Source organism: Colias croceus, chromosome 4 (genome assembly GCF_905220415.1).
Source record: "Colias croceus chromosome 4, ilColCroc2.1".
NCBI classification, from domain to species: Eukaryota; Metazoa; Arthropoda; class Insecta; order Lepidoptera; family Pieridae; genus Colias; species Colias croceus.
Genome location: NC_059540.1, coordinates 2,078,491 through 2,092,909, shown reverse-complemented (window position 1 = coordinate 2,092,909; position 14,419 = coordinate 2,078,491). Strand labels below are relative to the sequence as shown.

Here is a 14,419-nt window from a genome sequence, read left to right as displayed (position 1 = left end):
CATTTTGAAAGAAATTGGTTCGAAAAAAACGTAAATCAAATTTATTAAGTTCCATAAACATAGGTCTGTTTTTATGAGTACACACTATTATTTCCTTCACTGTAATATAATTGATTATACCTTTTTCGGATTATTTTAGACATTATGGTCGTCAAAGCACTCAAAGCTTGCACAAAGTTCACTCTTTTACTAATAATTATAGACTACATATTGTTTAATATATTTTTATATTTTTAATATATTTTGTCGTTTGATTAATCTTTTATAATCAAAATTTCTTTATAATTGTAAGTAAAACTCAATTAAAATGTGAAAAATTTTATTAGCGTTATTTCGGTGTTACATAGATTTTATTAAATAAATACAAGTGTTTGAAAATTATGCCTTTTATTTTAATATTATGGGTGCTTATAGAGTGCTGAAATTATGTCTACGTATTCTTAAAATTAACTATTAATTATTAAAATATTTATTAAATAGGTACTTAAACTTATTGAATATCTGAATCTCTAAGAGATTTAAAATAATTCACGCATATTCATCTAGTCTCTAAATAAATGAAAATAAAGATAGCTTATAATTATAAATCCTTATTAAATCGATTCACTAAGAGAAAGATACAAAACACAATAAGATATAATCTACTAATAATATAATCTTGAACACTTAGGTACCTAGTTACCTACTTAAATTTTATCACAAATTTTGTATGCACACACAAAAACTAATCGTTTTCTTTAATTATAGATACATTGAAAATTTTACTTTAAAGTTATAAAAATTAACAAACAAACATTGATTTTTATTTTAATTCACATCAAAGTATCTACTTCCCAATCAGTATATAGGTAATAAAATGCCATATAAAAAATTAGTGCTAAAGTTCACCAGAGCAAGAACTTTTGATACTTGCTTCTGAATCTCATGATAAATATCTATCGTAATAATTGGTCCCATTCAGCCATTTTAAATTAATGAAATAATTATTTTAACCCTAAAATGTCATCTACGTATTTTATCACAGAATACAGCTATTTTTCATCATCTTACAATTATTTTGACTCGAATATCATAATAACTTTTAAATGCTTGTAGTGAAAAATTGTATTAAAAATTAATAAAATGTAGTGTTTCTTACTGTGTGAGAGAGTTAAATAGTTATTTGTAACAAAGATTTCATGTACTTTAATATATTAAAGTACAAACACAGACATTAAAATATTTACTTATATTTATGTATAAATTTAATTAACGAATAGGTGCATTATTGATTTAATTTTAACCTACCTATGTCTAAAACATATTTACTTATGTCTGTAAAATTTTGATAACACGACTACAAAATATTATCATTATCTATAAATATAAAAATCTACGGTGTCAAACCAAAGTTAAAATTGTGAGCATTTCCCTATACAACACCTTATTTGTTAATAGATCTAAAAATATAAATTCTAGCAACAACATGTTGGTGAAAATCTAATCCTTTGTATTTGTGTCACATTATTGGTCTACTTCACAATGGACAGCGTTGGCCCAACAAATGATGGTCAATGTTTGCCGCCATATACAAAATCTATAATGAAGGCTGATCCTAGTCTATCGTGATTGTCTCTACTCGTCCAACGCTGTCCATTGTGACACTTTAGAACACTTTAGAGAAATTACAATTAACTTTCAAAATGAGCTTGCAATGTTTGTTGCAACTTTCGTCGTTCACTGCCCACTCCTCTTGCCGCGAATATTGCCAAGATTATAGAGATAATCTGAAAATAAAATAAGTTTTTAGTACCTAACATTACCTTTTGATACAATTCGTACCTTACGATACGATGTACTAGTTATTTTCCGTTGCCTATGTCACACGAATAATGTAGGCAATGTGTTTATCTGATTTTTATTAATACACTAGCTGTGCCCGCGACTTCGTCCGCGTGGAATAGTGACTGCATAGTAGTTACTACTTATCTTAAATTATTGAGTAAACACAGACTACCATAAATAATTAAAAGAACTGTAAGTAAAATTTATTACTAAACTGAGCTAAACAATACAAAAAAAATGCCTTATTAATTTTCTACGTAAAATTTCTTTTCAATTATGTCATATTATTTTTAGGCACCAGGGGGGAGGGGAGCAAATTTCTTTTCCTTCCTTCCTTGTATGGATGTTTTTAACTATGTATCGTGCAGCAACTGATCAGCTTAATCGATACTCAGTTTTTATCAAATCCAGCACAAAATCCAAATCAGATCTTTCCTGAATCCTGTCTCACGCCTGTAGGTAGTAACTAAACCGTTTAGACTGTGCAATAAAAATTAAATAAAAAAAAAAACAGCGCTACGAAGAAAAGTGCATACATAGAAAAAGGAATAAATAATTTCACAAACTTCCCGAAGATTTTTAAAAATAAATACCATTTTAAATATTTATAAAAAAAAAAACAAAGTCGTCGGGGCTGCCATGCCAACATCATCATAATATACCTCATTATCAAAATACATATATGGTACTTAATTTTAAAGATCGTCGGGAAGTTTGTAAAATAATTATTTATTCCTTTCGGTTTCTTATTTTCATGTAGGTAATATTTTCAAGTGAGCGAGACCTACCTCTACCTCCATATTACATTCCTATATCATATTGATATCTATAAGTTTGTTGCTCCTTGACATCTTTTAAGTTGGGCCGTAACCGTGCACAAATTGTAATGGACCACAGTGGCAAAAGAAGTGGTATACTTAGGAAAAAATATTGCCAAGGGCCAGGCCTATGTAGCTTTGAGTAGAGTTCAAAATTTCCAGGGTGTGGCTATCCTCTCGCTCCCATATCCCCTCTTCTTTCACAGACTTTCAACCCTTCCCTTTCCATCCCTAGTAAATGGCAGAACCGATTTTGATGTAAACCATATCTAATAGTACCTATATTATGTACACGTCATATCCTGTAGTTTGATGCTCCATTTGGTTTATTTATCCCCACTGTCACCCCTAAAAAGCCCTAAATGTAATAAACGGATGAACCGATTTCGATAAAATATGACTAATTGTAATTCACACGTTGCCCTTTAATATTTTGATATGCCGCTTGAGTATATTATTTGACCACATTATTCATTACCACTTTTATCGCTGTAATCTAATAAATGGATAAACCGAATTGGATAAAAATATAACTAACTGTACTTCACCCGTTATGCACTTTTATTTGATGTCACTTGGGTATATTTGACAACATTCGTTTTTTTCATTCCCACTTTTACCCATAAAAAGGTATAATAAATGGATGAACCGATTTTGATAAAACATGTCTAATTAAACTTTACACGTCATGCCCTTTCATATGATATGTCACTTGAGTATATTTTTGACAAATTCCCTCCAACCTCCCCCCCATCCTTGGGCACTTTCGATATGATCACTTGGACATTTACGGGAATAATAATTGTAACAGATAACTTACGTTTTATCGTACAGTGTATAGAATGCCTGAGCAAATGTTCGCCGTGAATACTTAAATGGTCTATTTACGAACCGATTGACATGAAATAAACACTAAATGTTAAATGAAGATTACCACAATATATTAGTGAAAACCGCATCTTAATCGGATAAGCCGTTTCTGAGATTAGCGTGCACGAACATACAGACAAACAGACAAACAGACAAACCGACAAACAGACAAACAGACAAAATTTTTTTTAACTACAGTTTTGGGTTTGGGATCGATTTAATAATAGCACCTGCTAATTTTTTTTTATATATTTTGATTGTACAGACACGACTTTTCTAGAATTTTATTATATGTATTGATGATATTGATGATGATGATGATGATGATGATGATGATGATGATGATTACTCAAAACCATGCAAAATTCTTATTAAATTAAACTCCATCTCAAATCTTTCTTAGTTGCACTAGATTTCATAATAACAGTTAATATCGTTCCCTTATACGTTATAAGTACTTCTACTAACCTCCAACAATGTAAAAATGACTCCAGTGCTAATAAATATATTCCCTTTCAAAGCCTTCTTCTGCCTCAGTACTTCTTCACAGCCGTTGGTATAATACGATCGTTCTGCAAGGCAGGACGTATGCAGTTGTTTCCTTGCCCCTCCTTCGCGGAGCGGGTGTGCACGCGCGCAACAAGAGACAGGGATGTCTCGTTGGAGGATTGAGTAGTCTTGAGGACCGTCTACGCCGCAGCATTGGTTCTGAAAGAGAATTAAATGTATTAGGATTTTGTAGCCAAGCTATAGAGTTAGCTCCAATGAAAAAAAGATGGAAGATTTGGCTGAATTACATGATATAGAGCTGAGTTAGCGCAAATTAATAGAAGATGGAATCATAAATTAGTTATAACATAAGACAACTATTCCTTTGCAGTTGTTATCATGTGTATTATAATATTTGATCACCCTTGCTAGTCTTGTAACAAGAAATTTAATATTTCTCTGAAAAAATCAATATTAATAGTTATTATAATTTCAATTTAATTTCAATTTTGTTCATTGTTAATAGTAATGTTACGCCAAATATAGAACTTATCTATTAATATAATAATCGAAAAAAAATCTAATCCAAAATATTTATCCGTAATGTAAACAGCAATACCTCCGACTGCAAATTGTCCCAGAAAGCCTGTTGGTTGACACCCTGGTCATCAATGGTGGTGTTCTTATAGAAGTGCACACGTAACTCGTTACCACTGCCGACCCAAGCGCTGAGGACAGCCCCTCCCACTCCTACCATCACCTCTACAGAGACGAGAAATATCAGGAAACATGCGTGCTGGAAAAAATAATTAATATGCCTACGTAACTGCATTAATTGTGACATTTAGACTAATTCGAATTTACTTTTAGCGCCGCGACGTTACCTACGACCTAGTTACTAAATGGACTTAGGTACTAAAACATGCAAAATAAATCAAGAAACAGTTTAGTGTATTTGGCACCCTTAGTAGTGATCGCTTCCAGGCAACCAGGGCAGAAGGTAATCAGCTCAATCATAAGTATAACAGGTAGGTCTCGAGGAAAAAATACATAAACAACAACTTACATCATCTTCGACTATAACTTACCACATAAAGAATCTTCACGTTTTCCCTCAAAGCGCCGATACACCCCAAAATAGCTGTGATCACCAACCCTAAACCCAGGGTCAAAAAGAACGACAGCACGCCCCTGGAGAGTGCCGATTGTTTCTCGGGACGATTCTTCTTATCACGCATGTTGATAACACATATTGCTATCAGAACAAGACCGAATAGCTAAAAAAAACATTCTCTGTAGTTATACAAGTTAGTTTTTTGAATTTTATGGGTTTAGAACTACTGAACCGATTATATATTTTTATTCATCTGTAGAAATCTTTAACCTTGAGTGAAATAGGCTTTAACTTTTCACCGGGGTGATTCTACAAATTCTAAAAACTGGATTATTCCAGTTTATGTTTTCATCGACATATGACATATTATGATATTTGAGCATAAAAATTCGTGAAAAGAAATCGTTATAATTCCTTAAAATACTTGTTTATGATAATCACTTAGCTTTAACGGTTTTCTTTCAAGCTTTCATATCGATATTATAACATACAGCGACTATTTGACTGCATTCCGTTTTTTGGATTATTTCACTTCATTTTGGTGTTTTATCATCTCCAATAGCTTACTGGAGAAGGTATATCTTTGTGATATTTTTTATATCCTATAACTTTTTGTATAAGCGGTGAGCGATGATGCGCGCGCATCTTCATTTAAGTTTTATAGCTCAACTCTATTCTGTGTTTGAACTTTAAACCTTAGCTACTTACAGTTTAGAATATGATTCAAACCCTTGATTTATAACTGCATTGTAGGTACCTATTTATTTCTATATTAAGGCCAAGTATTCAATTATCCTTGCCCTATAAATCATCGCTATAAATATCCTAACGGATGACAAGTAAAAAGTCAACAATGTGATATCAATTAGTTATTAACGGATTTAAAATGCAATTTAATAAATTTAATGCGCCTGTACACATATAAAAGGCAAATAACTTGGCGCCAAATTGAAAATTATTGAAAAGTTTTATAAGCGAGTAATATGTATTTTATTCTTTTTTGAGACATAGACATGCAATTAATCATCAAGATCGTATTAAAGTACATATTATAATTAAAAAACTTCGAATTTATATTATGTAAACCTTATAGAGTTTTTCGTTAAATCGCAAAATAGCAATATAATATTATCTAGCACTGCTAGTTATCCATATTACGTGATGAAAACATTCAAAGCCAAGTGACTAATAAATTTAAAACGAAATAATTCAAGCAAAAGCGAGTACTCAATAGTAAAATCAACGTTAAAAAAAGAAGTAAATTTAAAGTGCTACCAACACGCAAAGCTTTATATCAGAACAATCGATAGAACATTAAAAATACATAGCAGTGTGCCTAGTGCGAGTTTTCATCGAGTACGAAACGTCACTATCGCGTCTGCGTCACAGCGAAATTTGTATGGGGAATCAAAGCTTCCCCATACGTCCGCTAGGGGCGCTGTTCGATTTCCCATACTAATTCGGCTGTGACGCAAACGCGATAGTAACGTTTCGTACTCGATGAAAACTCGCACTAGGCACACAGTACCTATCATGATAACCGTATAACTAATAGTGAAACCACTAATCAAAGAATCGATACTTTTATTCAATCGCAATAAATATAATATAAGTACATACGAATATTATAAAGCTGAAGGGTTTGTTTGTTTGTTTCAACGCGCTAATTTCAGGAACTACTCGTCCGATTTGAAAAATTATTTCTAGGCTATAGGCTATATAACATCACGCTACGACCAACAGGCGCAGAGTACTACGGGTAAAACTACGGGGCACAGCTAGTGTACAAATAAAACAGTACAACACTTAAACATTCATGCTAATTTGAAACAAAACTTACAATGAAAATTATGTTTAAAAGGGTCAAGAAGAATTTCATGCAACGAATGCTGCGCGGCTTCATGGTCAAATGAAATTTTTTTTTTATTACAGTTCAGAAATCGTGAATAAAGTTTAAAATGTGTCCGGTTGAACTGGCGTGACTCGGTTAAATGACGGTGGTATCGATCATTGCAATGGACTACCATCGGTGGTCATTATGTCCACGTTACTGGGGTGAGCGAGTGGTATTTTTATAGCGTAGTTATAAAAGTTAGTAAAAAGGTAAATCTTTTTAATTGAGTAAGCTTTTACGAAAAAATTACGGAATTCTTACGATATATCTACTAAATCATTTGTTTACTACTTTTTTAGTTCCACCTACGAGATATACCGCTGATTAAAATGTAATTAAACGTGTCAAAGATACATACAACAATATATTTGTGTAAATCAAGCCCATTTATGGTTTTTCTTAACCCACGGCGCCTTCCCCGTGGGCCATGAGTATGCAAGATTCCAACTATAAAAAGGAAAACTAAAGTGTTCACAGCGATTTGCTACCCGCTCTGCTTATCGCGCCGCTCATCACAGTAGGGTCACTATCTAGGACGTGGGAATACAGATGTCTATTTCACATACGATTTGTCTTTGTTCGCCATTTGCGGGGCTGCATTATTTCTTCTATGATTATTAAATTAGCCATTCTTTTACAATACTTTAATAATAAAGCAATACTGTTAATAATTAATTCTTACTGTTTTTAAATTATTAAATAATTGAGTCGTGTTATGTCTCAATAAGGCTTCAAATGGATCAACTCATACATACACTCAAAGGAACACGTTTTTGTTTGTAAGTATCTGGTTTGATAATGTTATATTTTAGTTAAGGTTTTCAAAATTTGGTTTGGGAAACAAACTAATTAATTTATGTAGAGAATGAAATTTGTTTAGTTCTACAAATGAAGCTATAGAAGCATTTAAAATGTAAATTCTAAACAATGTTAGATAGACTTTTTGGGCTCTACAATATATATTTACTTTTTTAACATTCAATAATAAATAAAATGAAACAATCAAATAACTATGAAAACATTTATTTACAACAATTTACTAATATTTCACAGTTTGAGTATATGCTTGAATCTTATTTCTTTCATTATTCGCCACCCACATCGCCAGAAGCATTCCTGCTGCCTGAAAACCACAAATAAATTAAAATACCTATAGATTTGACTCCATTTAAGTTACAAGAATGAGGGAAAATATCGTTATGTACCTATATAATTTAATCAATTTATCTCTGACATTGTATTTATTACAATGATGGGTGAGCAGGAACCGCAGGATAAGTTAGATTAGATTAGAAAAAACAGTAAAATACACAAACGCCTACTTGCAATGTGAGACTCTTGAAATTTTTAAATTTTCTGTTCTTTTACATTTCAGAGTCTATAAAGAATATTTATTTTTACCTCAAACCAAAAACTGGTGACAGCTACACCGAATAACCATTCCGCATCTGATCGTAGCACTTCCAGGATTTCATCTTCACACCCATCGGGGAAGTAGCTTGAAGACCTAGAACCAAATAGTTACTTACATAAATATATCTCATAGTCAAGTATATATCTGGTTAAAAGTTCTTCTTCTATATGAGCTATTGAGAACATCAGTTTTACTAATTTAATTACGAGCGAGTAGATCAAAAGCCTTTTGTTAATTTTCAGAAAGAGGTAGCTCTTTTAATACCTAGGTATTTTCGATTAAACAGAGCCGTTTAATAAAGGGCTTAAACTATTTTGAAATGGCAGATTTAACCTTTTTTCTTTTTAAATACCAGAGACGTTACTCTGAAAATCGAAATCTGACATCTAGAATCGAATGCATTGATTACTTGTGAATAAAAATCATCATAAATTAATAAATTCGATTGACAAATGTTTCAAATCCGTATCGATTAATTCACTTTAATCGATGTTTTTAAGCAGGTTACCTCTCTTCGAAGAAAAAATTGATAGACGTCAAATGTTGCCTATTAAGTTGGCTCGACTATAGTCACATTTGCCCTACATTAGACAAATATACCTATTTTTAGGGTTCCGTACCTCAAAAGGAAAAAACGGAACCCTTATAGGATCACTTTGTTGTCCGTCTGTCCGTCCGTCCGTCCGTCTGTCAAGACCCTTTTTCTCAGGAACGCGTGGAGGTATGAAGCTGAAATTTATATCAATTACTCAGGTATGAGTTTCAATTTAATAAATCAAATAAAAATAAATCTTCTGTCCCTTGAAGCTGTAAAAAAATCAAACTTCTAAGCCAACGCAATCAAAAGATACAGGCCGTTTATGCCGCAAATTTTCGACACTTGCAAGGGAATCAAAACCTACAGGGTGCTTCCCGTGAACTCAGAAACTTGAAATTTGGTACGAAGCAACGTCTTATAGCATAGATAAAGGAAAAATTTTGAAAACCATAAATTTTTAGTTACATCACATAATATATATTTTTTTTAATAATTTTAAACTTACTACCCATTTCCTCATAAACGCGTAGAGGTATTAAATTGAAATTCATACCAAATTATGGTATTAAATACGTAAGTAGTAAATAGGTATTAAATACGGAACCCTCGGTGCGCGAGTCCGACTCGCACTTGGCCGGTTTTTTTCTATTGTTTCTTTAAAAAATTAAATCTACATAATATGATCTCATCCAGAACTAAGGAAAGCTTTACAGGAGGCGTGAGTGAAGTCGAAACATGGAATTGTAGCTCGTATTCAGATACCATAAGATTTATTAAGCAATAAAAATTTAGTTTGTGTTCGATTTTGCCTTACGCTATTTCATTCAGAGAAAGGCAAGTAACAAGATATCTCACTAATCATCACTTAAATTTATAGGTACGCCGTATGACGTTATTTACGGTGTATCACTTAAGGGGAGTCCTTTCAGCGAAGCGGAGTAAAATTGGTTTGCAAGATCCAATTTTTCATGTATTTGCAATTATATGACGCTTTTAGAAAAAATAATCAATACACTTCAAGATATTGCCTAAAAAGTGTGCTAATTTGCACAACCACGTGTATTTTGCTCGATCATATAAAATCATAAAAATAGGCTAAAATACCTCTAAAAATCTAAAACGAATTATTTAATAATGAAATTTCTGATTTTGCAAATAATTTTTATACAAATATATGTATTTTGATGTACTGCAGAAAACGTGCTAAATTTTGGTTTTCAACTGAAGCCCTGTAATTATTAAATACATATTGTATCTCAGAACTTAACGTTGCCACGCGTTTTCTTGACAAGCCGACGCTAGGAGCGACTCGCGTAAATGGCGCGTGGAAATACCTTTTAAGCATAAGTACGCCTAGCCATGTCGGTTCAGGCATAATCTAGCATTAAATACCTGTCTTTAAAGACTATATAAGCACAAACATACAGAACTCTGCAGCTGGTCCCACAACTGCTTGTGCTCCATCTCTTCACCAGTAATGTTCTTGAAGAAGTCCTCTCGCAGCCAATCCGACACTCGGAACTCCAAGCCATACCTCTGCACAGCTACATAGATGGTGACTAGTAACTCTATGACCACTGTGATCATGAGGAAGCCGATGCTGAAAAGCAGAAAACATGAAGCTTTATCGTGTTATTTTATGAAACATCACAACAGAATCGATATTTCAACTTTCATTTATCACTTATAATACTATTTTTTAGAAATTGTTAGTTTTTAAGACCGCATTTTTATCACCAAACTACAGAAAAATTAAATAAAAAAATGTTTAGCAACTTTCACATACAAAAGCTAACAAGGTATTTTAAATTACGTCTTTGAGATCAGTTTATAGTCTGTTTATCCTTTAATTTTAGGTCAATTTCGTCAATTTTAAACCCAGTCCAGTTTATTTCCTAGCGATATGCTGTCTCTCCTCACCAAGTACAACATCTTGACATTATTTCTCAAAGCTCCAATGCTGCCAAACGCCGCCACGCTTAGCACCAGCAGACAGGCCACGATCACCACCACGTCCCCAATGTAGGTCCCTGCGGCATACTCCTCGCCGTACTGCTTGAGGACTCTGGTATCCACCACCGCGAATATGAAGGTACAGAGCGAAATTAGCTGGAAAAACAATGAGCTGTATTGGTACAATTCTTATCCTGACTCTCCTGGACTACACTGGACATATGTATAATTCGTCCATATAAACGAAGAAGAAGAATGTACAATTCTTAAAAGAAATGATGTTAAGGTGGTATCTTCGCAAAGTATTATGTATATTGTATAATTCTAAAATTATTTTTTACAAAAATGCGCTCAAGTATCATGTAGAGTTGCTTGTTTTTTTCGTCTAATAAAAAATAATGTCTTCTGGTGATTCTTGAGGCGCAATCAGATGTATGTATTTTTGTGCATTTGTAAGCAGCATACGTCCTTTATAATGAAGTCACTCACGATATGTAGTTTGCATTAAAATTCGTTTTATTAATTATTAAGAGACCTTAAATTTAGCTCTTCTGGATAGAATCATCTTATTAAAATCGGATAAATGCCTTTAGGATCTTCGTAAATTTTATATTAGTACTTACCTAATTATTTCAAGTGCACAAACGTCTCTTATTTATAATACTTACTATGCAACACACGTTCAAAGCTAGGAGCAAGCATTTAGCACAATTTGTACTGATTTCTCTGAAATTAAGCATTTTGTTAATTCTTCGCACACAAACGTCAGGGTCAACAATATTGTATGGACTGTGTATTATTGTATCACATTACTATTATGATAATTAAACTTCACACGAATATAGTCTTTAAACTACGAACCAAGTGTTCAAATTCGCATGCACTTTATAGTGTATAGATACTAAACCTAGGTTTATGAATTACATAGTTCTTGGAAATCAACACATGAAATGAAATCGATATAATTTAATTATGTAGCATTTTTAAATGGGTTAGGCTAGGTCTATTAATAAACTTGCATTCAATATTCTGTTATTTAAGTTAGTTTTATTATTCTATTTGGACCTATTTATGCAAACAGGGACCAGCCCACATTTTTTGTGAAATTGAGTTAAGTACACAGCTAGTGTTAAAAAAACGTTTTCTACCTTCTCAAAAAATTTGGTAGAGTTTTGACTACTGTAAGTGGAGTTTTTTACATGTCAGTTGCGGAACCAACCCAATTTCGCCAACTTTCATTATGCAAGCTGGAACCAAAGTTGGTTGGTTCTATTTTATCACAAAAAGCTTCATTAGTTTTAAAGGTAACCAGAACCAACTGACTTTGGTTCTTGTTTGCAAAAGGAAATTTCTCGGCCTTTAAGTTAGCAAATGGCTTGGTTCTATGTTAAATTTCATTTATATGTTCTATTTATTTAACTTTAATCATGTTTTTACTATGAATCTCTCTCCGTATTGTCATAAACCACATCATGGTATTTGATTCTTACTGAATGTTACACTCATTTTAACCTATTTATTGAATAAAATATTAATTAATATATTAATATAGAAGGGCGGGGCTATTCCGTCCGAAAAATAACACTCAAAAAAGAACACGTCTGTATTTTTTCTTAAATAATAACTACGGAAAATTTGTCAATTACATCAAAGCAAGCCGTTATTTCTTATTCTATTCATCATATTTAGAACGTGAAAAACGATTGCAGTAGCTAAGAAAATAGCTATATTCTAATAGGAGTTGACTTTGGGCAAAATAGCCCCGCGCGGGGTTATTTCGTCAAGAGTTTAATAGAACGACATCTGTGGAGCAATTTCCATTTTACCCAGAAATATACAATACTGATGACGCTGCCTATTTGAATTTGTATTTAGTTACGCAGACATAAGGTTCATTTTCGAGAAAAATCATTCTAAATTTTTGGAGGGGCTATTCCGTCTAGCGTCCATACAAGATAGTGACGCGCACACAATATCGATATAACTTTTTTGAAATATCGATAACTTTTTGTGTGGAATCAATTTGAATATGAAAAGTTAAGTGGCTTCTAATATGGTATACTTAATATAAGTGTAATACCACTTCAATTCACCCAAAATAGATTTTGGATAAATTATGTTTTCATCAAGTAATTAATTAATAAGTGTTGAGGGTGCCACATAGCGTTAGGGCCCCATAAGGTAGAACAATTTTTCTTACGAAAGAAGCAATACATTCTAAACTTCCAAATATAATTCAAATTGATTCCAATTTTTTTGACCCAGGTATTAAAAAAACACATTTAAGTAAGTAGTAAACTTTATTAAGGAACAAAATGATAAAAGTGTATCAACATAAGTATTCAAAACACACATAAAATTGCTACAAAACAAAACAAGATGACTCTTAGTTAATAAAATTGCAACAAACAAAAAGACAAGGAATCGTATTAATAACTATTGAGATCAAATTTCTATCCCTACTACAATGTCAGTTGCCTCAACATTTATGCTTATGTCGATAAGAAAGCCAATCGTAACACGTCACTAGCTTTTTGCAAATTCATACATAATCGACGGGGCTATTTCGTCTTAAAAATTGACAACATAGCCCCGCCAAAATATTTTTTGTGGTTATGACATCGGACTTAAACACTTTTTATTTAAAGCGTAGGATAAAATAAATAGTTTAGAAAGAATCTCCAATATTCAAAGTTATTACTTACCTTGGGCAGATTTCACAACAATCACTTTTTACACGTAAAATGAAATAAAATTTGCGGAGCTTCGTCTATGTTGTGTCAATTCAAAATGACGACTGTAGAAGAATAGCTGTAATTCCAAAACCATGCATCCTACAGCGACATATGTTAGCTTATCGCGTAGCTAATTAAATTTTATACCTGCCGAAAGATTTCGTTACTAGAAATCTATTAAACTGTAGACTACAAAGTCTTCTGACAAGATTGCCCCGCCGACAAAATAGCCCCGCCCTTCCTTATATATTTTATTAATGTCAATATAATTATTTAAAGTGACATTTGGTTTGACAAAAATGTTTTTAATTTTTCGTAAAACCGCAATGATTGTTTTTGGTAAAACTAAAAAAGGTTTTAATAGATTGTTTTATTCAATACGTAATTTGATAATCGCCCAGTTATTAGTCATAGCATAGTAATGATAATATTATATTTTAAGGTGATCACTATGGTCAAAATCGAAAAACACCTTAGGTATACATATTGAATTTTGTTGTTGAGGAAACTGTTGGTACGATTGTCTTAAAAAAAATATATGTGATACTCAAGGATATAATTAACAAAGTGTATTGTTTACTTTTCATTTTACGCGCATTTTGTTAGGAAAACCGCTACATATAATATTTTATACATGAAATTTATACCAAAAAATATGTTATGATATTTGTAACAATTTGTATTGCTTGTTTTATCAATTTTCATTATTATCGTTAAATTATCAAGAAAAAAACTCGAATTTATAATAAAACCCACATAAAACCTCACCT

At 32.3% G+C, this 14,419-nt stretch overlaps 1 protein-coding gene and 1 long non-coding RNA gene across 2 annotated transcripts; both read right to left on the bottom strand.

Annotated features, from left to right (window-relative positions):
• Nucleotides 1-458: 458 nt before the first annotated feature.
• Nucleotides 459-7,087, bottom strand: LOC123691147 (23 kDa integral membrane protein-like). Its single transcript, XM_045635394.1, has 5 exons — nucleotides 6,956-7,087; nucleotides 5,090-5,278; nucleotides 4,621-4,797; nucleotides 3,981-4,220; nucleotides 459-1,766 (listed from the first exon to the last, which is right to left on the bottom strand). The coding sequence occupies exons 1-5, from the start codon at nucleotides 7,016-7,018 to the stop codon at nucleotides 1,671-1,673; spliced, it is 765 nt and encodes a 254-aa protein (XP_045491350.1). The 5' UTR covers nucleotides 7,019-7,087; the 3' UTR covers nucleotides 459-1,670.
• Nucleotides 7,088-8,016: 929 nt separating this feature from the next.
• Nucleotides 8,017-13,539, bottom strand: LOC123691149. The gene is made up of 4 exons (XR_006751363.1): nucleotides 10,882-13,539; nucleotides 10,387-10,561; nucleotides 8,411-8,516; nucleotides 8,017-8,132 (listed from the first exon to the last, which is right to left on the bottom strand). It is a non-coding gene; the product is annotated as an uncharacterized LOC123691149 (long non-coding RNA).
• Between the last annotated feature and the right edge of the window lie 880 nt (nucleotides 13,540-14,419).

Bases quoted from the DNA above. Each gene is read 5' to 3' on its own strand.
- LOC123691147 (XM_045635394.1), bottom strand. From the start codon at position 7,018: ATGAAGCCGCGCAGCATTCGTTGCATGAAATTCTTCTTGACCCTTTTA. The intron at 4,221-4,620 runs GTATTGCTGTTT...ATTCTCTTTCAG, and splicing joins GGGACAATTTGCAGTCGGAG to AACCAATGCTGCGGCGTAGA. The intron at 1,767-3,980 runs GTTAGTAGAAGT...TTTTATTTTCAG, and splicing joins TCATTTTTACATTGTTGGAG to ATTATCTCTATAATCTTGGC.